The sequence below is a fragment of the Polypterus senegalus genome, chromosome 6 (genome assembly GCF_016835505.1).
Source record: "Polypterus senegalus isolate Bchr_013 chromosome 6, ASM1683550v1, whole genome shotgun sequence".
NCBI classification, from domain to species: Eukaryota; Metazoa; Chordata; class Cladistia; order Polypteriformes; family Polypteridae; genus Polypterus; species Polypterus senegalus.
This window is the reverse complement of record NC_053159.1, coordinates 148,022,469-148,044,285: the sequence shown is the minus strand read 5'-3', so window position 1 is coordinate 148,044,285 and position 21,817 is coordinate 148,022,469. Positions and strand designations below refer to the sequence as shown.

At 36.5% G+C, this 21,817-nt stretch overlaps 1 protein-coding gene across 1 annotated transcript in view; it reads right to left on the bottom strand.

The window, feature by feature from the left end:
* LOC120530667 (low-density lipoprotein receptor-related protein 1B-like) overlaps positions 1-21,817 on the bottom strand; it is a 1,848,048-nt gene that overhangs the window by 358,237 nt on the left and 1,467,994 nt on the right. The window contains exons 46-50 of the mRNA XM_039755091.1: positions 6,276-6,401; positions 5,570-5,698; positions 5,159-5,278; positions 3,521-3,634; positions 1,632-1,781 (exon numbers count right to left, since the gene is read on the bottom strand). Of these exons, the coding sequence (XP_039611025.1) occupies positions 1,632-1,781; positions 3,521-3,634; positions 5,159-5,278; positions 5,570-5,698; positions 6,276-6,401 (639 nt within the window). The remainder of the gene's footprint in view (positions 1-1,631; positions 1,782-3,520; positions 3,635-5,158; positions 5,279-5,569; positions 5,699-6,275; positions 6,402-21,817) is intronic.

The following is a 21,817-nucleotide window of genomic DNA, read 5'->3' as shown; positions in this document are numbered from 1 at the left end:
TGTGCAGTTTTTCCCCTTCGTTGTATCTTATTAATGAAATTAAAAATGAGCAGAGCAGACACACTGGCAAACAACACTGAATAATCAAAGGCTGCAACTACTTTAGCTTCAGACCCATTAATTAGTAAATAATGGACTAATTAAACAATTAGAACACCTAAAAAAGTAGAATGAAAATCATGATGAAAATATTGTTAAAAAGAAAAAAAATACATTATTCCCATATAAATGCTTGGTACATTTTAATATATATATATATATATATATATATATATATATATATATATATATATATATATATATATATAAAACCAAACTTAGTTTTCTAATTTCTATATTGTTCCCAAAACACAGAACTTGGGAAATAACACATCACTTAATTAGCCAAAGATTTCAAATAAAAACAGAAGCGGGTTGGAACAAAAACCTGCAGCCACAGTGTGCCCCCAGGACTGAGGTTGGGGAGCACTGTACTAAGGTACTGCCTAAACAACAAAAGCAACATTTATTTATATAGCACATTTATATACAAATGATGTAAGTCAAAGTGCTTTACAGGATGAAGAAAGAGAAAAAAGACAAAATATATAAGAAAATAAAATTAGGCAATATTATTTAACATAGAATAAAAGTAAAGTCTGATGGCCAGGGAGGACAGAAAAAAAAATATGCAGGGGGCTTCCAAGGCCATGTGACCACCCAGCCCCCTTTAGGCATTCTACCTAACATAAATGACCTCAATCAGTCATTCGTAAAGGGAATTACAGATAAAAAAAAAAAATCTTTAGTAGAGACTGACAGGTTTTCATTGGGGTTTGGTCAATATTATATCTAATTTTGGTTGTCGCTGTATATCAAGTATAAATTATTTATATTATACATCTATATTAACCCGTACTTTGAGGAAATCTTTAACTTTGGCATCACCTAAACATTGTGCTGGTATTTTTAAGTGACTTTTCTCTTTTTTAAGGTGGACCTAAAACCTACATATTTGCCACATACTTGGCATATAATCCTAAGTAATTGTCTAGAATAAACTTGTATTAATAATATAAAATCCTGGTTAATGATTTATTTCTAAGGATAAGGAACCACTCTTAATTTATTATGACAGCAAATGCTAAACTAATGTTTCTGTGTCCTGAAATCCAAATAATACTCCCTTCTCATATAAATATCATGAATAATACCAATTTTCTCTATCTAAGTATGATATACTGTATAGTGACAGAGTGATTTGGCTCCTGTCTCATGGATCAAATATGGATCCAGTTCAAAAACTGCACCCAGCTGTTTCTGTGTAGAGTTCACATGCTCACCCCATGTCTGTGTGGGTTTTCCTTCCATATCACCAAATATTGCAGATTAGGTTAATTGGCAACTCCCAACTGTCCAGGTGTGAGTGTGTGTATAAGTGGGCCATGCAAAGGAAACACACACTAGCTGGGGTTGGTCTCTGCCTCGTGCATAGTTCTTCCTGGACAGCCTGCGAGTCATGCGAAACTGAACCAGATCATGCAGCTTTGAGAATGTAACGTTATGTTAAATATGATATAACTACTTAAGTTTTATTCTGTGTGTAATACAATTGATTTAGCTATATTATACATAAAAACATATATAATCACCCTTGCAGTTGACTTCATCTGCATAATCTGCACAATCATTTGCTCCATCGCAGATCCATGAAGGAAGAATACAGAGAGAGGTAGAGTTGCAGCTAATAAAGCCTGTGGATTTTACACCCAGTTTATAGTAATTTAAGCAGTCTGTATTATCTATAAAAAAAGGAAAATGTGTTCATTCCATATAAAAAAATAATCAGACTAACTCATCATTTCATATCAGATTTAATAACACAACTCAGTGATTCAATTCTGATACTGTCATAGCACAGAATGTTTTATTCTGCTATTACTACTGAACATGAAGATTGTACATATTACTAAAGCTATACTTTTCTTAAGCAACAAAATATTCATTTATTGTAACCCAGTGGATCCACAGTATTGGGAATTTATACTATTGCCTGGGTTGCAATGATTTAGCATGGATACAGAAGCATAGTATTGGCCCTACATATAGGGGATCTGGAATTGTTTAATGTTGATAGGGCTGAGAGATAAAAACTACCAACTGGACATACAGCAGTTTTGTTATTATTATTATTACTGTTAGTTGTAGTAGTATTAGTAGATGTTAAGCCTGAGGTGATGGTGTGCCATACAAGTTCATTCACTCTAAGGTGATATCTTTAGTGTTGCCCTCCCTTTAATTTAATATTATAAATTTGAAAATGGTTGATGAAGAAATATTCACAACACCATTGAACTTACTCTGTCACTGTTCCTTATATATTTACTGTTTACATTCCCTAATGTCTATTGAACATTTATAGGTGTTTTCTATAGCATTAGTGCAAAAGTTTTTTAATCTGTATTTGGTTTTGAGTTGTACTAGAAAAAGTTAAAAAAATAAAGGATAGCACTGTAAAAACATCATTTACATTATTTAGTATCTAAAAATCATATACTTTATGAAATAACATGTTACTGTGGTGCAAACCTGTGACCCTGAACTAGATTGAGTGTGTTTCATAATGAACAGATGGATGTTAATTTAAATTAATTAAATTACTTCAAGAGCTATTGTTAGGTGTTTTGTAAAGAAACAATGTAAAATTGCTGCCACAATATGCACAACTACTTCTGCAAACACTTTAGAATAAGTGCTGGAAAGGCTAGAAATTAAGTATCTGTTAGTCACTTATTGCTACATACCACAAACAAAGCCTTTGTTAAAGTAATGTTACGTAACAGTAACTACCAGAAACACTACAGGTTGGTCATATTCTAAGGAACTTTGCTAAGTTTTATTAAGATGTAAAATGATTTGTTATGGTTTTGCTACATTGTAACTAATAGTTAATTACAGGCAGCCCTATTCAAAAGTGTTACCTTTTATTATGTATCTTACTGTCATTGTATTTGTATGCACTTCTAACTACTAATTCCACAAGCACACATTTTCAAAATAAAACAATGACAATTGAAAAAAAATGATTTAGATATTACTGTTTCTGATTTAAAACTAAATGTTTTGTATTAATCCTTTGTCTTTAAAGGACTGTGATGTACTGTCACTAACACTCTTACTAAACCGCTTTCTTTAGCATGACATTTTACAAAAAAAACATACTATACAACAAAATTGATATACATCTGATCGCATCACATTTTGCCTTTTAATTTCTTAATTGCTATTAAGGGAAAGCCTTTACAAATATCATAGTAACAGCTTATTTTCTTTTCTTTGCTTAGTCAAAGTTTTATTAATTTATGTTAACAAATACAGGGTTAATAAAGTAAACTTGTAAAAAAGAGTCCATAACACTCTCATTTTTAAAAGAAAATCAATTTGTCATTACTATAAATCATAACCATTTCACATTTCCTAAAAGAAACGTTGGCAGTCAAAATAATGCAAATGACTTAAGATAAACAGATAGATATCCTACTGCAGTTTCTTTCATCAGAAGCATCCAAACAGTCAATGATCTGGTTGCACCAAGCAGATCTAGCAATACATGTTCCATCCTGACAGCGAAATTCTGATGAACTGCATGTAGAATCTGGAAAATATAATTAGAATTCAATACAGTTTAAAACTAGCCTCAGACCAAGGTAGGTATGGCAATATTTGGAGTCACTGTGAACGGAGTTTGTATAGTTCCCCCATTATGCACATTGTGAGGCAAACTAGTGAGCTCTGTGATGGACTGGTTTCTTATCCTGGGCTACTTCCTCCTATATGCAATATTATGCTGGGATTGGTTACTGTTACCTGTGACCATAAACTGGAACAAATGAGTTGGAAAAATGGATGGATAGATTGATCTTGATGCCAAGATATGTGTGTGTATACTATGCACAGAAAGAAATAAAGAAGCCCCAGTAGAGTTTCTTGACACACTTCTGCTGAATAATCCGTTGGCTGAAAGTCCTCAGTGTTAGTGTGTCAGAGAGAGGATCTGCAGCAATGTTCATAACGGCACTCAATTTTGTTTTAGTCTTCTCCTTTGCTATGACCTCCAGGGTCTCCATAGTGCGTTCTATAAACAAGTTTGCCCTTTTAATTAGCTTGTTGATTTGGTGGGCCTCTTTTGTAGTGAAGTTATCAGTCCAGCACATTAAAGCATAAAAAACTGCACTGATCATCACAGAGCTGTAGAAGATGTGAAGGATGTCACTTCCCAAATTAAAGGAATGCAGTCTCCTAAAGAAAAAAGAGCCTGCTCTGCTCTTCCTTATATAGTTCTGCCGTTTTCTGAAACCAGTCCAACCTGTCATTGATGTGGACCTCCAAGTACTTGTAGATGTGGACCACCTCTACATCCACTCCCTGAAACGTGTCCAGGGCCAGATTTAGACTTGATAAGGCCCTAAGCTATTTGAGACATGGGGCCCTTTATAAGTCCAGATATTCTATGTAAGTGCCAAATATGATTTGTTTTGGGGGCCCTAAGCTATAGCTTGTGTAGCTTATACGTAAATCCTGCACTGAACATGACCAGATTTAGAGGCTCTTGGGTGTGTTGATTTGTATTTTCTCATTCTTTCATATTTCTTTTCTACTTATTACAATGTAGGGTCATGGGGGAAAGAAGCTTTCTCCAGCAACATTCGGCACAAAGCAGTAAACAATCTTGGATGTCATTAGTCTATCACAGGGCACACATACTCACACAGGGCCAATTTTAAGTCACCAATTATCCTATAGGCTTAAAATTTAGGGGGAGACCAGAGTACACAAAGAAAAACAACTCCAACAAAACTGCAGCATACAAACACACCACTGACCGTGACCAGCCTGGAAAAGGAAGGAGTGAAACAAAAGAACTAATCACTGCACACCATTCCTCATCCATATCATTGTGAAAAACTCAAACATGACATGAAGTGAAAATTATACTTGAAGCTTGAATAAAACACTTTAATTTCAACTTTTTACTTTAGTAAATTAAAACAATGAATCATTTAACTTATCTATACCTACATACAGAACAGAAAGATATTACAATGATTAGTAAAAAGTCTGTTTCAATTGTTTTGCATTATCTTTTATAATTAGTTAATTAAAAAAAATGGATACCCACTATTGCAGTTTGTTTCATCTGAATTGTCTCCACAGTCATCAGTTCCATCACAAATTCTACTGTTAGCTATACATCGTTGATTGGAACAGTGCTTGAACCCTTTTCTACATTCCCTATTATCTGCAAAAATTCAAAAATAAACACAATGAACTGTGTGATAAGGAAATGTAAAACTGTAGGGGGTAGAACAATGACATGACCATTTGCAGCCATCAAAGAAAAATTAAATTATAAGGCAATCTGTGAAAAAGCCAGGCTTTGCTCTAAACACAGAAGCATTCTTAAACTCAATTTATGCAGTTTTGGCTACTGAGCATATCACCTGTTTTTTAACTCACCCGCTAATGGAAACAGTTGTTACATTATTATATTACATTTATTGAGATTGACCCATATGGGCTTTATTCTTACCACAGTATTGCATTTTTTCATCAGACTTGTCTTTACACTGTGGTATCCCATCACATGTTAACTGGTAGTTAATGCATTCGCCATTCCCACACTGAAACTCTGTGTAAATATTACATGAAGAGTTTTTTGCTGAAAGACAGAAAATCAAAATATAATAAACTTAGAATTAGTAGTGGTAGTAAAAGTAGTTGCAGTATTGTCACATTTAAAGAGTAAAGTGAAATTTGCATGTCCGACCAACATGCAACAAGTAACCACTCTTCAATGTTATGATAAATAAGAATGCATTAAAATACTTAATTTTATTTAACAGAAAACACAAATCAGCTTACAGTACCTGTCATGCTTCTCTATTACAGTGGCATGTCCAAGTTATCAGGATCAAGGGTTAATTCTTTTTTAGCAAGAGTTTACTGAGTTGCTAATTAGTATATTAGAAAAGAGGCTTCAATTAAACTCAGAGGTACACATAGCAAGTAATTTTAATGCACACATTCTGGTTTCTAGACTTTTAACTGATAATATTCACATTTTTTAAAAGGCTAGCTATGCACATTTATCCATCTATTTATATAAATGAGCTTTGTAGATATTGACTTATTTGAGTTAAAAAAGTGAGCAGCTCTAAAGTGTGAATATTAATAGATTTTACTACCACTTACATTATGGCATCTGTAGTAACCGGCATACAAATTAAAAGGCTTACCCACACATCTGTTATCTTCCAGGAGTATTCGCTCCCCTCTGCAACTGCAGTTGACCCTGCCCTCCGAAGTCAAGAAACAAAGGTCATCACAGCCTCCATTCATCACCAAGCAAGGAGAAAGTTCACCTGTTTAAAAAATGGATATAACACTCAAAAAATAATCACATTTTACAGAAGTCTAAAAAAAACAAATCTTCTGCCCACTCCTGCTAAGATATCTATTGTCCTTATACTCTAGAAGTTAACATATGCAGAACAAAATATATGCAATACACAAGAAAGGTGTTTGTTAACAAAGAACACATGAATAAGCTACTGCAGCAGCAGTAGATGTAATAGTAATAGCAGTAGTAGTCCTGTCACTTGTACTGAGCACTGTGAAATGTTTATTTGTATGTCCGACCAGCATGCAGCATTTCACCACTCTCTGGCATCATGATAAACATGAATGTATTAAAATGGTGTGTGTTACAGTACTTAATAATGCATATACAACAGACCATATTTTTAAAGCATATAGGACTTAATAACAAGCAAGTAATCACAATTCTATAAAAAGGTGCATTAAACGTATCTTCACTTTAACATGCGTCTCTTGCACAAGAAGAACAATCACAGAAATAATGGGATATTATGTCAAAAGAGCATAATCTCTTTTCAACTGTAACATGGTGTTGTGACATTGTGACGCCTCTTAAACAGCAAAACTAAAACTAAAGAAAACCTATAACTGAAAAATTAAGTCTTTTTTTAGTATGAAAGTGACAAGAGAAACTATACATATGGCTTTTGAGTATTTCAAATCACTATGCTTCACAAAGCAATATAACTGCACAGGGTCAACATAAAAATAGAACAACAAAGTACTAATAAACATGTCTTACTCCTCCAGAACTAATTATACCAAATACCTTTCGACTTCAGCAAAAAAAAAATATCACAATCTCAAAGAAGAGAATGAACTACAGGGGTGGGCAAAAGTAGTTTCAGTTCTTCATATGGAAAAAGACATGGCAGGTTCTGATTATTACAATAGCGTTATTAACTCAAAAGAATGTCACAGTGACACAGTGCACTTAGGAACAATCTTGTAAGTATTCAAACTGCTGGCCTTGTGTGCTCACAAATGTAAATGCTCCCACCTCTGTATATTTTCAAGGATTACATATTCAATTTAAAATCAAGGCCCTTACCTCAAGGAAAGGGGCACATGAGCTTCACAGCTGCCTCACAACTCAGATGCGTGTTTAAACACTGTCTATATGAAGTGTGCATCTTGTCTCTCTGTGTGTGGGGGGATTTTTTTGGAAGTGAGGGTGGGGTACTACCCCACATCCTAAATGACTGTAGTTTAAGTAAACTGGGGGCTCTAAATAGACCCAGCATGCACATAAGTGTGCCCCTTCCCACTCTAGCTTTATGCCTCATTTATGGTGACTTGTGTCTGGTGAGGCCAAGAGAGGCTCCAGCTATCTGTGACCCAAAGGCTTTATTGAGTTGGTTCAGTAAATTAATGAATGGACAAATACAAATGAAAATTGAAATACACCTCCTTTCACAGAAGGAAATTAAAGTATGGAATAAAATACCAAGTTATTATTATCTTTTTTTTAATCAGTATCCAGTTTAGGTATCTGGAAGTAGTAGCAGCAGTTATGCTGAACACATCAGCAATTAATTAACAGAATAAGATTCATAAAATTTGTATGCCATAACTAAGAGGAGGTAATAACTGAAGAACAAGCAGTTTGCACACAATTAACCAATAATGATTAGATGAATACCATAACTATTTAGGAGAAGCAGAAAACTGGCATTGAGGCAATGGTTAACACTAGGAGGAAAACTGTAACACATTAAACTGGGTGGATGCAACTCATTGTTTGTGCAATCTGACCATATACTGTCCATATTGAAGAAGGGATACATTTACTTAGAACAAAGCTGCTTATAACATGAGGCTGGATGCTTAAGAATAACAGGTATGAACACACCATGGAGATGACTGATAAGCAAGAAAAGACACATTTTTCTAACAAGGGATAAAAAAATACAGAGCATCGGTTATTAAAAACGACAAACATCAGTTCAAAGCTTGGAGACTGTGGTTGTATATAATGGAGTAAGCTGCTAACTTCAAATATTAACAAAAGAAATAAATGGGTAAATTCGCAAAGCTGTCAAAGAAAACATAAGGTAACGGTCAAGAAAAACAATTAGTGTTGATGTGAGGAAGAAGGGGCACCTGTTGTGCAATTAAACCATACAATATATGGCTGACTTCTAGCTGTATGATATTCTGCCTAGAAAACACCAGATACATTTGGTATCTCTGAGAACTGAGAAAAAAAAAATCATCAAGCTGAATGCAGTAAATAATGAACACCATCTGTGGTATGCTATGATATGAATTTGATTAGGAAGACATACATGTGACACCCTGTGTTGTGGCAAGGCTGGCACCAGACTACACAGTGGGTGTCTTGTAGTTTGGGAGCAACCAGGATCAGACATGGAGACACATACACAAATAGGTGGTAATTTCCAAAACAAAAGTTAATTTTATTTACAGGTGCAGAAACATAAAAATAATGTTCCAACCAAAAGCAGTGAAATGCATTTATAGTGAAGTTGTCAGTCCCAAATTGAAAGATAAAAATGAATATACATAAAATTGTAGACGTTTTAAAGAAAAGTAAAAACAAGCAGGAAGAAACACAGAGTGAAGACCAAAGATTTTTAAAAAATACAAGGAAAAAAAGTGTATATACAAGAAAAACAAAACGTGCACCACAAACCCAAACTATAAGATACCTCCACCAAAAACAATGCTACAACTAGAAGATATCTACAATATATAAAAATGTTTACAAATGCAGTATAGACACAAGCCACTGTTAGGCTGCAAAATGAAGCTGCTATACTAAACCACCATCAACGCAGGAAGAGCCTCTTATAGTCGGGATACAAATCTTCAGCCAATCCTACGACACGCTGCTCCTTTACACACCAATCACGACTGACGCAGGTGCCTACTGCACAGGTACTCCTCTCAGTCCCTGCAAGGCATGTATTAAATAGGGCTAGTAGCGAGTACGAGCGCGAACTTGAGCGCATCCCGAGACGCACTACAAAAGTAAGGTACTTTTCTTGGGGATCCCGTTCTCACACTAATGCATGCACTAACTAAATGCTTCGTACCTTTTTCTTTGCTAACGGCGGGGGCTAAAAAGACTTTTATGATGGGGTACGCGCAGCGTTCTCCAGCTGGCCTGACCTGTCGCCAGTATCCCATTCCGCAAACCCGTCGATGCCAAAGTTAAAAATCCTCACGAAACGCACACCCACACTTAGGCAATTAAAACAGCTAAGCACTTTTTAATTTTTGCTTTGTGAAGGTCAACTTTTCCCTATTCTTAGGACCATTTTCCGTAAGGTATAAATGTATGGTAGGCAGATTACCACAATACAGTGCAGAAAAACATCACAATCCTAAGGTGCTGCATTACAGGTGACCCAGTTCTTATCTTGCTTTTGTTTTTGCAGTCATTTTGTTACACTTCATCATATTTTTTGCGAAGTTCTTTATACTGCCATAGATGGAGATGACAGATTTTTAAAAGAACACAGGCAAGGATCAAACCAATAAACTCAAAATGCACTGTTGACAAGTTGAAAAACAAAATCCTACATCAAAGTCCAAAGTCGAAGGTAATGTTCTCACTCCAAAAATCATCAACCAATATTAATCTATTACAAACTAAGTTTTTTTTTCATTTCGTTATTATGGGTTATTGCATATAGATTGATGGACAAAAATGGCAAATGTATCCATTTAAAATTAAATCTAGAACACAAAGTGTACAGAAAGTGAAGGGGTCTGAATACTTTCTGAATATGCACTGCTACACGACAACTGTCCATCCATCTATTATCCAACCTGCTATAACCTAACTACAGAGTCACGGGGGTCTACTGGAGCCAATCCCAGGGCGCAAGGCAGGAAACAAACCCCAAGCAGGACGCCAACTCACCGTACGGCACACCCACACACCAAACACACACTAGGGACAATTTAGAATCGCCAGTCCACCTAACCTGCATGTCTTTGGACTGTGGGAGGAAACCGGAGTACCCAGAGGAATCCCACTCAGACACGGGGAGAACATGCAAACTCCATGCAGGGAGGACCCGGAAAGCGAACCCGGATCTCCTAACTACGAGGCAGCAGCGCTACCACTGCGCCACCGTGCCACCCTAACAGTCTACAGTTTTTAATAATTTTGTTAAAGTACAAATTGTTGTGAATAAATCATACCACCGCTGTGCAAAGTGTTAATATTAACAATGAGGATTTCAATTAACTTTATATTTTAATATCCAAACAATTTTCTTCTATGGAGTGTTTAATTTGAAAGGGCAGGTGGTGTTCTGGATGCCTTTCTTATCAGTCACAGGCTAATTACTTTTTGTGTAGTTAGGTAGGTAACTGGGAGGCAGCAGAGCTACCTAATGTGCCACCGTGCTGCCCTATGACAACTGTTTCTATAGTTTTTTCAGCTAATGCAGGTTCCAGTAGGTTTCAGTTTTCAAATAACTGTAAGGGATAAAGTGGAATTTTATGTCCTATTTTACATTTCACAAGTAAGATTTGAAACCAAGAACATCTCATTTTTTAAACTATAAAAATTAAAGCTAAGAAAAATGACATTTTATAAACTGCAAGATATTTGAAACTGAGAAAAAAATCATTTTTTTTTAAACAATTAAATGCATAGAAAAATGTTCATGCTCGTGGGCATTAATGATATTGCATGCAAATTGTTTTAACATCAGGAATAGAAAGTGGGCCTTTGTTGAACTGTGGTTGGCACTGAAATGGCAGTGTCATAAAAAGATCTCTGAATCAGACTCCCTAGATGTGGCAAGAGACCCTGTGAGATGGGGGTGTTGAAATGCTTCTGTTCCCAGAACAAATGGTGCAGTTTCACTTGACTGCCTTATGTCAAATCCATGCTGTAGGAAGACAAAAGTCAAACTCCCTGGGAAATTCCAGTCTACTGTTCTAACCGCTTCATACAAGAGTATAAAATACATATAAAAAATGAAAGTACTGCATATTCAACATATACACCAATTTGAAAATCAGAATTTTGATTTCAAAGTGGCAAACAAGAATATTAGAAAGGAAACAGTATTCTTAAACTCTTAGTGCCTCTCAAGGTGCTTCTACAAGCAGTGGGAAATTAACTTGATTTTTAAATTTTTTTTTTTTTCCAAATTCAACATAATAAAATGTCTTAATGTTAAATATTATTATGTATATAGTGCAATAGATTGGCTCCAGCAGACCCCCGTGACCCTGTAGTTAGGATATAGCAGGTTGGATAATGGATGGATAGATATAGTGCAATAGCTTAATGACACAAAGGCAGCCAAAAGACAGAGAAAGAAAAGGAGATTTTGATGAAAAGAAAAGTGAAAACTGGGTGAAAGGGCAACCTGCTATGTTACACTGAAAGTGGGGAAATGGGTGAGCCACTCCATATGATGATCTTGGCAACGAAACAAATTCCAAGGAAGACAAAACACTTTTTTCACAAGATTATACTTATTATTTCTTACTCTCTTTTTCTTTTTTACATCCCTTCATATTGTGCTTTTATGGCTTTAACAATCCATGTTAAGTGTTAGTAACATACTGTTGATGCTTTGTGACAGCTGGTACAATGTATGATGTTGCAATGGTCTGTGAACTTAGCCACTGTTGTGAAAGTCTGATACAGTGGAACCTCGGTTCATGACCATAATTCGTTCCAAAACTCTGTTCATAAACCGATTTGGTCGTAAACCGAAGTAATTTCCCCCATAGAATTGCATGTAAATACAATTAATCCGTTCCAGACCGTACGAACTGTGTGTAAATATAAAGATTTTTAAGTACAAATAAAGTTAATTATACCATAGAATGCACAGCGTAATAGTAAACTAAATGTAAAAACCATTGAATAACACTGAGAAAACCTTGAAGAACAGAGAAAACTAACTCTGCAATAGTTTGCGCTATAGTGCTAGGAACCGCTCACTAAAAACACTTTTTTTTAATGAGTTTAAAGCACAGGGAAAAAAATGAACATTTGAAAAATCCATAATTTAACAAACCACCAAGAAAAGTACCGTAAATACCCGGATATAGGACGATACCATGTATAGGATGCAGTAGAATTTTGACCCTAAAAACCATGGAAAAACCTGTGTACCTATTCATAGGACGCATCCTGATTTTGAGTCACTAATTAACTGCTGCCACCCGCGCCAGTGATTGTATTCATGCGTTTGTGTTAGGCTGGAGTCTCTCTGAACAACAACAAAGAGCGAGAAACATACTAGATGGCGAAAACGACGTATCGGTGACATGGAAATTCACAATAAAACAATTTCCAAACGTTACAATAAGACATACAAGTGGATGTATTGTAAAATGAGCCGTGTCATTCTCCAAAATCAATACAGTATTAGCGACGCTACACCTGAAAAATACTTTAATTTGAAATGGTGTGAAATGCCAGTGCGGGGGTGACAGCTAATCGCACACAGACTGAGGCATACCCCGGTAGCTACAATTGCAGCACTGCTAACCGACTGTCGCTTGAAAACAAACATTGAAATTCAAATTGGATTCAAACTACTCTTCTCTGTCCCCGTCACACAGCCATCAAAGGCGAAGGAGAAGGCAAAGGAGAGGCACTGACACACGCGCACACGGTTATAAAGTCCAATGGATGCTCCCGTTTACACGCCGAGAGCATCACACATTGAATAACACTGAGAAAACCTTGAACAACACAGAAAACTAACACTGCAATAGTTCGCGCTATAGTGCTAGGAACCGCTCACTAAAAACACTTTTTTTTTAATGAGTTTAAAGCACAGGGAAAAAAATTAACATTTGAAAAATCCGTAATTTAATAAACCACCAAGAAAAGTAACATTGCCACAATGCACGCTATGAACCGATCGCTGTAAACAGAACTGAAAACAAAGACAAGCCTTTTCTATCTTATGCGTCCAGTCCTCCCTCTCTCGCTCTCTCTTTTGCAAGCCTGGAGCGCCTGTGTGTGCCTCTCTCTAGCGCGTGCCTGTATATGTGTGTGCCTCTCTCCCGCGCGCATCTGTGTGTGTGTGCCGCTCTTGCACGCGCCTGTGTGTGTGTGTGTGTGTGTGTGTGCGTGCCTCTCTCTCGCGCGCCTGTGTGTATGTGTGTGTGCCTCTCTCTCACGCACGCCTATGTGTGTGTGCCTTTCTCCCGCGCCTGTGTATGTGTGCATCTGTGTGTGTGTGTGTGTGTGCCTCTCTCTCCCGCACCTGTGTGTGTGTGTGTGTCGCGCTCTCTCTCTCTTGCTCGCTCGCTTGCTGCACAGGAAATGCACAGGGAGAAACTGAACATGTACAAACGGAAAGAGAAACTGTATCCATATATAAGATGCACCTGGGTTTTTAGGCCTACTTCTTAAGAAAAACAATGCGTCCTATATACGGGTATTTACGGTAACCTTGCAACAATGCACGCTACAAACCGATCACTGTAAACAGAAGTGAAGTGGATGTTAAAATCCAATAGAAAAAAGTCTTCATTAAATACAACAAGGTTAAAACAATGTTCGGATCTCTTTAAAAATAAGCCCAGTGCATTCTTTATCTGCCTTCAGCCGTCTCTCTCTCTTGCTCGTGCATGTGTGTGTGCCTCTCTCTCGCACACGCGTGTGTATGTCTCTCTCTCACGTGCCTGTGTGTCTCTCGCTCTTATCTTATCTTATGAAATATGACCAGCAATCTCATGGCTGATACTTATTACAGCCAGTTTAGGTAGCAGGATTAATTATTAGGCCATTACAGCAACTTTAGACTTAATGTGCAATCTTTTCTTTAACACCTTTCTGACTACTACAGAACTTGGTGATGTCTAGATAGCGCCACTATGCATAGGGACAGACTTGTGGTCCTGGGCTTGAACAAGTGTTTGGGGTTCTGATAATAAAAGATACAAATATAGTAGATTTAAGGGTGCTTTTGTCCGTCTACCATTGAACGTTATCAGTTGTTTAGTATATACAGAGAGGGGGCCAACTGATTAATTATATGAGGTACAGTTTTTGTTTTCTATTTTTTTTTCCATAAAGGATTTCTCACTTCTATACAAAGTGACAGGTAGGTTGTCAACAAATGCAAACACCTTACAAGTAGGCTGAAATGCTTTTCTCTCCTGATTCATATTCAGTCTGTAAAGCATTTAAGGTAAAGGTTTTGATGACAAGTACATTTCAATGTCAGACCTTGGATTGTTGCATATGTTGTGGTGTGAAATTTTGCATATAAGTTGATAAATACTTTGTATGTCTTTATTTGTAACCTATAACACTAATGTCTATCATTGATAAGAACAGCAGTGGTTTAATGGTTAAGAACCAGTCCTTTGTAATTTTACGACATTTTTGGCAAGTGTTTCTCTGTAGGACTCTCTAAATCAACCCCCACAGGAAAGCCAGACTGCCTAGCTGGCAAGCTTCAGCTCAACACGTGGTTTTGGGGGCAGGTGTGAAGGTATTCTGTGCCCCATTGGTCTGAAGTATGGCTGTTTGGAATTGGATTGTATCAGAAACCTTTAAGTACCATGACACCCTACTGGCAGTAGGGTTTAGAAAAAGAATCTATAAATTTACTTGCTTTACCCCTCCCTCTCTCTCTCTTACCAACTGATGAAGGAGCATCTCAGACACCATGAACTGAAAAGAACAACAAAATGAAGAGCACAGCTCGGCAGCCATACAGAGACAGGCATGTGGCCTGTTCTGAAGAAAGCTGACCAAAAATGAGGACTTAACTAGAGACATTTTAAGTAACTAACAAATCTGTGTGCCACCTGAAACTAAACATCAGCATTTATCAGGTTATATGGTTGTCAGTAATCACTTGTGCTTTGCATATTGTTATTATTTATGAATATTATCAATAATACATTATTTAAAGTGTAACTTAACCTCTGCTTGTCTTTCACTACACATAATTGCCTGAGGCTAGAAATGTAGAAGGGAAGGTTATGAGAAGTTATATGGTACAATATCTTATAAACAGTGGTAAGTCTGTGAGATTTGAGGCATTCTGACAAAGACTACATATTAATAAAACAAAAGGTAAAAGTAGAGTAATATATTATGTTACCAAGACACAACAGGATACAATACGTGTGAAGAAAGCCAGCAACATGTCATGACTGACATTAGGCCAAATGAGCACCGTGGAGTTTTGTTTCAATATGCAGTGCTGGATGAGTTCCTGTGCACAGCTGTTTAGCTCACAATTACATCTAAAGGACATCACTTATGAACAGGCTGAAATTCTGTAAGAGAGCATCTGTATGTGATATACAGTATCTGCCTTTTGGCCAAGAGATCAGTGAACAGCTCTGAAAGCCCCCCAGAGCTATTCTGAAACCACACACATTCAAAAGTAGCATCAGAGTTTACCTTTTATGTAAAATCTTTTACGTAAAATCATCCCTTTGAATACTTCACTATCACTAGAATTATAACCTATAATGCTGTCATTATTATAACACATTACTTTTTTCTTTATGCTCCAAATGCCCATTTTCAGCTCTTCTGCTGCCACAAATGCTGACCAACAGCAACCCTCCATCACTAAATGCAGTTAACTAGAGATGTGTAAACTCTGGGATGATGGTGTGTGTGACTAGTGCTGGATGAATTATCTTGGGGATAACACTAAACATGTTCAAGAGGGCTGTATCTGCCAGACTAGTGGTTAGAACATTTTTTTGAACAGCAAAGAAATGTTTTTTTCATACATTTTAGTCAAATAAGGTGTGTGTTCTTAAGGGTGCAAGGAGCATGTAAAGTGCAGCACACACTGTCCAAGGCAAAGCAGTTTTGGCTTGCTAAATCGGTGCCCCCCCAGAAGATGGTGCCCAAGGCAGCCACCTTTTTTGCCTAATGGGTTAACTGGCACTAATTGATGTGATGAAAGTATCTCTGTATTAGACAGTTGTTTTAGTGGGTTGTTATGGTTTCTGAATATAACTAATCATACAGAAACATTGTTAGAAAATATATTTGATGCTTCTAGAAATTACATAGAAACAGGCTAAAGGGATTGTTAAAGAGACTGTTACCAAACAAAAACAACACATACTATTACCCGACTGTCACATTTCCCCTGGTACTTGTTAAGCTATCTGCACACTTGATTATATAACTAAGAAAACTAAAAAGCCTACAAATACATTAGAAAAAGAAACCATACTGATACACGTTTTGTTTAACTGAGAATTCTCCATGGGCTTTTTTTCAGTTATACTATCTATAACTGCAGCATACATTGTGTTCCAGATCTAATTATGCAGAACCAGATTGTCTGGATGACTTTGATTTATGCGGAGATGATTCCAGTTCGGCGCAAAGACAATTCTTCATGTCGTCAGTTTGCACATTTCTCGATGGTCTGGGATTTTTCGGGTGATTTTCTATGCAATAAACTTAGTAAGTTATAATGTAATGAAAATTGCATAATTAGATTTGGACCACGCTATACAAGGCTGTCAACATGCAAAATTAGCTGAAAATGTATTCATTAAGTTATATGTGTGTTTTAATGTTTAAGAGTAATAAATACAAATTATTTATTAATTTATTTCAGAACGTAACCATGGAATGCAGCATGTGATGAGTTAACATTCACTGGAAGATATCGTTTTGGAGATATTCATTACATAATGGATTGATAATACATAAATCTTGTATTTAATCTGCTCTGGTAGTGATCCTGACTCAAAAAATATGTATATTGTCACACACCCACGCTATGGGAGTGTGCTGGAGGGAAAAACAGGGATGCATCTGGATGAGACACAGTCACTAATCTCTCTTCCTTCTTCCACACCAGACAGGATGAAGATCCCATACCAGACGAATGCTTTCACTTGTAGTGTTTTTCGGTAGTCCTGTCTTTTCCGACACAAACTGGATGAAAGAACAGGCCCAGCGAAGCGATCACTTTGGATCCACTCAAGCTCACAGAGACCATTGTTTTGCTGAAGGAACACAGAACTCTTTACTATGTTTTACTTTTCATTTTACATCATTTGTGAAGTAAAGGAACATACTGCTGCTGTTAAATGGGTTGCTCCAATTAGGCTCCAGCCATTTTGTGTTGTCTTTGTCTATGCCCTTTTCACAATATATTTTATATAAGTCTACGAACTATATATATGACAAAGATGATGCCAAGATAGATGGTTAATTACAGAAATATCATTGATTAGATTTCCTTAACATATCAACACATGGTGTCCCTGTAGTGTCAAACTAAGAGTTTCCGTTTCACAGTATACAGACACTGACTCATGTCAAAGTTCTGGGCCTTGTGTGGAGTGTAAATGTTCTTCCCATTTTGCATTAGTTTCTTCCTGGTTTCCTTTTGCAGGCTGAAATGTGCACATCCTACCATCGACCAATAGTAGAAGTAGTTTACTATACTTCAGTGTGCCCTGCAATACAGTAGAGTTTTGTGAGCGGTGCTTTCTGCTTCATAATTTTTGATCCAATGATAAGGTCCAAATCATTTTAAACTTTAACTAGTGAAGTGAGAAACATACACTGATAGACAGAGGGTTATATCAGTTCAGACAGTCAAGTCAAACTGTAGCATGGGGTGTGCAGTATTGTTCATGTACTTCTTGCGTATTTATCTCAGTCCTTTACATTAAATTAGGGAAATCGTTTTTTGAATTGTAACAATATACTACTAGCGCTATACTTAGTTTAAATTCTGTAATAAACTAACCATTTTCTCATTTCACCAGCATGTTTTCATGTATTCTTTTGTATAAGCACATTTTGAGGAAATCAGCTCCTGATTATGTCTCCCATGGGTTTCTGCAGGGATCACACCATAAACAGCTGCCTGCAATTATATGCCATTTGTTTGATTGTTTTTTTCTGACTCTCTTTAAATGAATAAAGTGCTGGGCAACTGATAAGTGACTAAAGTAATTATTATCAGTAATCATGTGACAGCTGAGGGATAATTGACTAAACGTGTTGGCATGCTTAGGGCTGCATAGCAGATCTGATGCTGTGAATTGATTATTTTTACTTATAATGCGACATATTGACAAAAACATGTTTTCATTCATACTGATTGCTTAAATGAGAAGTGATTTTAAAGATGTGCTCTACTTAACTATGGGTTGGTTTTGAAGAATATATTTTTACTCATAAGGAAATAGTAATTATAGTCTATGAAGGTGGCATGCTTCATGTCTACTTTACCTTTACTGAGGAAATTCTAACATCACAATTTTAATTCTAGTAGATATTCACCATTTTGGCTGTCTATTTGGATGCTGCACAGTGCATCAGCACTTTCATTTATAGCACATACTGCAGACTCATTTTGTAAAACTGCATGATCTTTAAACCTGCTGTGCCTTTTTTTTTTTAAAACTTTTTTTATTTTGGTTAGCATAAGCATGTAGCAAATTTAACTATATACTTATGGTGTTTCCATATCATAACTACCTTTGAAAGAAGTGGCAAGCAGAACTTCTGTGATATGCTTTTCCAGATAACACTTTCACTATCATCTTTGTTAAATTACTGAATATAGAATTTCAGAAATAATGTAGAGTTCCACATGGCATAGGAGGCAGTGAATCTGCTTTACAAACCGGCGTTGCAGGTTTGAATCCCACGCCCAGACACCTATCTTTGTGGAGATTACTTGTTTTTACTGTATCTGTAAGAGTTTCTCTCCATATACGCAAACATGCAAAAGACTTGCATGTTAACTGTAGATTTTAAATTGGCTCCATGTTGATGCTGTAGGTGCATTTGAGCTATTTTCAGGGCTCGTTACTATCTTGAGCCCACTGTTGCCAGGATAGGCTCTGCTCCCCTGCAACTAAGCATTGGATTTAGGAGTTTTGAGAATTGCATGTCTTGTGTTGTTATGTCATGATAAACCAGCCCTGACACTTCCCATCCTTTCTCTAAATACAAAGAAAGATGACTGGAAGTTGCCATTAATTCTGGACCCCGCTCCTGAAGAGAATGGTTGTCTAGTGGAGACAGCTTAATTCAACAGAACTGGAAGTCCCAGGACAACTCAGGACTGTCTGAAAAAAAAACTGTTTTAATAATAGAAAATACAGAAACTTATGTATTTGTGTAAGTAGGAGTTTTACAGCAACTAGCTATGAATTAACAATATCCATGGTAATTTATAACAGGTAGGAAAAAGCAATACTTAGATGATCTCTAACAATAATAACATTTTGGAATAAAGTGAATCAGGAAACACAATAATAATGCAACTATGGTGTGCTTTGCAGTACTTTGCAGTACTTTCATACAATAAGTTTCTGTATTTTCTATTATTAAAACTGGTTTTTCAGACATTCAATCAAAGTAAAATCTGTGCTCTCAACTGAAATGCTGAAACTAAAAAAAAGAAACAAATAACTAACCATGCTTTTATTGTGTACAAAAGTCAATCCATCCATTCATCATGCCAGAAATATTACAGAACCATAGTAAATTGAAAAGGGTCAAATATTTTTGCTCTTCATTTTTTTCTTTGAAGAGAAAATGCACCTTTGCTATCATCTTCAATGAAATAGCACAGCAGTCATGCTGACCACAAGTATGATTACAGCAGCAAAAAGGTTTTAAGGCTGTCAGTCATACCCACAAATATAATCAACTAATCTCTGGTTTCCACAGAATCTTTCACTGCTACAATAAACATTTTATACACATACTATACATATACATAGATATATACATATATATATAGATAGATAGATAGATAGATAGATAGATAGATAGATAGATAGATAGATAGATAGATAGATAGATAGATAGATAGATAGATAGATAGAGTCATATGAAAAAGTTTGGGAACCGCTCTTAATTCTTTGTATTTTTGTTTATCATTGGCTGAGCTTTCAAAGTAGCAACTTCCTTTTAATATATGACATGCCTTATGGAAACAGAAGTATTTCAGCAGTGACATTAAGTTTATTGGATTAACAGAAAATATGCAATATGCATCATAACAAAATTAGAGAGGTGCATAAATTTGGGCACCCTAACAGAGATATTACATCAATACTTAGTTGAGCCTCCTTCTGCAAATATAACAGCCTCTAGACGCCTCCTATAGCCTTTGATGAGTGTCTGGATTCTGGATAAAGGTATTTATGACCATTCTTCCATACAAAATCTATCTAGTTCAGTTAAATTTGATTGCTGCCGAGCATGGACAACCTGCTTCAAATCATCCCATAGATTTTTCGATGATGTTCAAGTCAGGGGACTGTGACGGCCATTCCAGAACATTGTACTTCTCCCTCTGCATGAATGCCTTTGTAGATTTTGAACTGTGTTTTGGGTCATTGTCTTGTTGGAATATCCAACCCCAGTGTAACTTCAACTTTGTTACTGATGCTTGAACATTACCCTGAAGATCTTGTTGATATTGGGTTGAATTCATCTGACCTTCGGCTTTAACAAGGGCCTCAGTCCCTGAACTAGCCACACAGCCCCACAGCATGATGGAACCTCCACAAAATTTGACAGTGTAGCATGTATTTCTCTTGGAATTCGGTGTTCTTCTTCCGCCATGCAAAGCGCTATTTGTTTTGACCAAATAACTCAATTTTTGCCTCATCAGTCCAAAGCACTTTGTTCCTAAATGAATCTGGCTTGTCTAAATGAGCATCTGCATACAACAAGCAAATCTGTTTTATGGCGTGAGTGCAGAAAGGGCTTCTTTCTCATCACCCTGCCATACAAATTTTCTTTGTGCAAATTGTGCTGAATTACCATACACCATCTGCAGCAAGATGTTCTTGCAGGTCTTTGAAGGTGATCTGTGGGTTGTCTGTAAGCATTCTCACAATCTTGCGCATATGCCACTCTTGTAGTTTTTCTTGACCGGCCAGACCGGCTGGGTTTAACAGTTACTTACAGTTGAAACTGACAGTTTAAACCTCTGAGATAGCTTTTTGTAGCCTTCCCTTAAACCAGGATACTGAACAATCTTTGTTTTCAGATCTTTTGAGAGTTGCTTTGAGGATCCCATGCTGTCACTCTTCAGAGGAGAGTCAAAGGGAAGCACAACTTACAATTGACCACCTTAAATACCTTTTCTCATGAATGGATACACCTGTCTATGAAGTTCAAGGCTTAACGAGCTAATCCAACCAATTTGGTGTTGCAAGTAATCAGTATTGGGTAGTTACATGTATTCAAATCAGCAAAATTACAAGGGGACCCAAATTTTGGCACAGCCAGTTTTCACATTTGATTTAACTTCATACAACTAAATACTGCTTCACTAAAAATCTTTGTTCGGAAAACACCACAGTACTTAGATGTTCCTAGGAAATGAAAGACATACCACTGTTATCTTTTTTGTTGAAAGTAGAGTAAATTATTATGCAGGCTTATTTATTATTATTA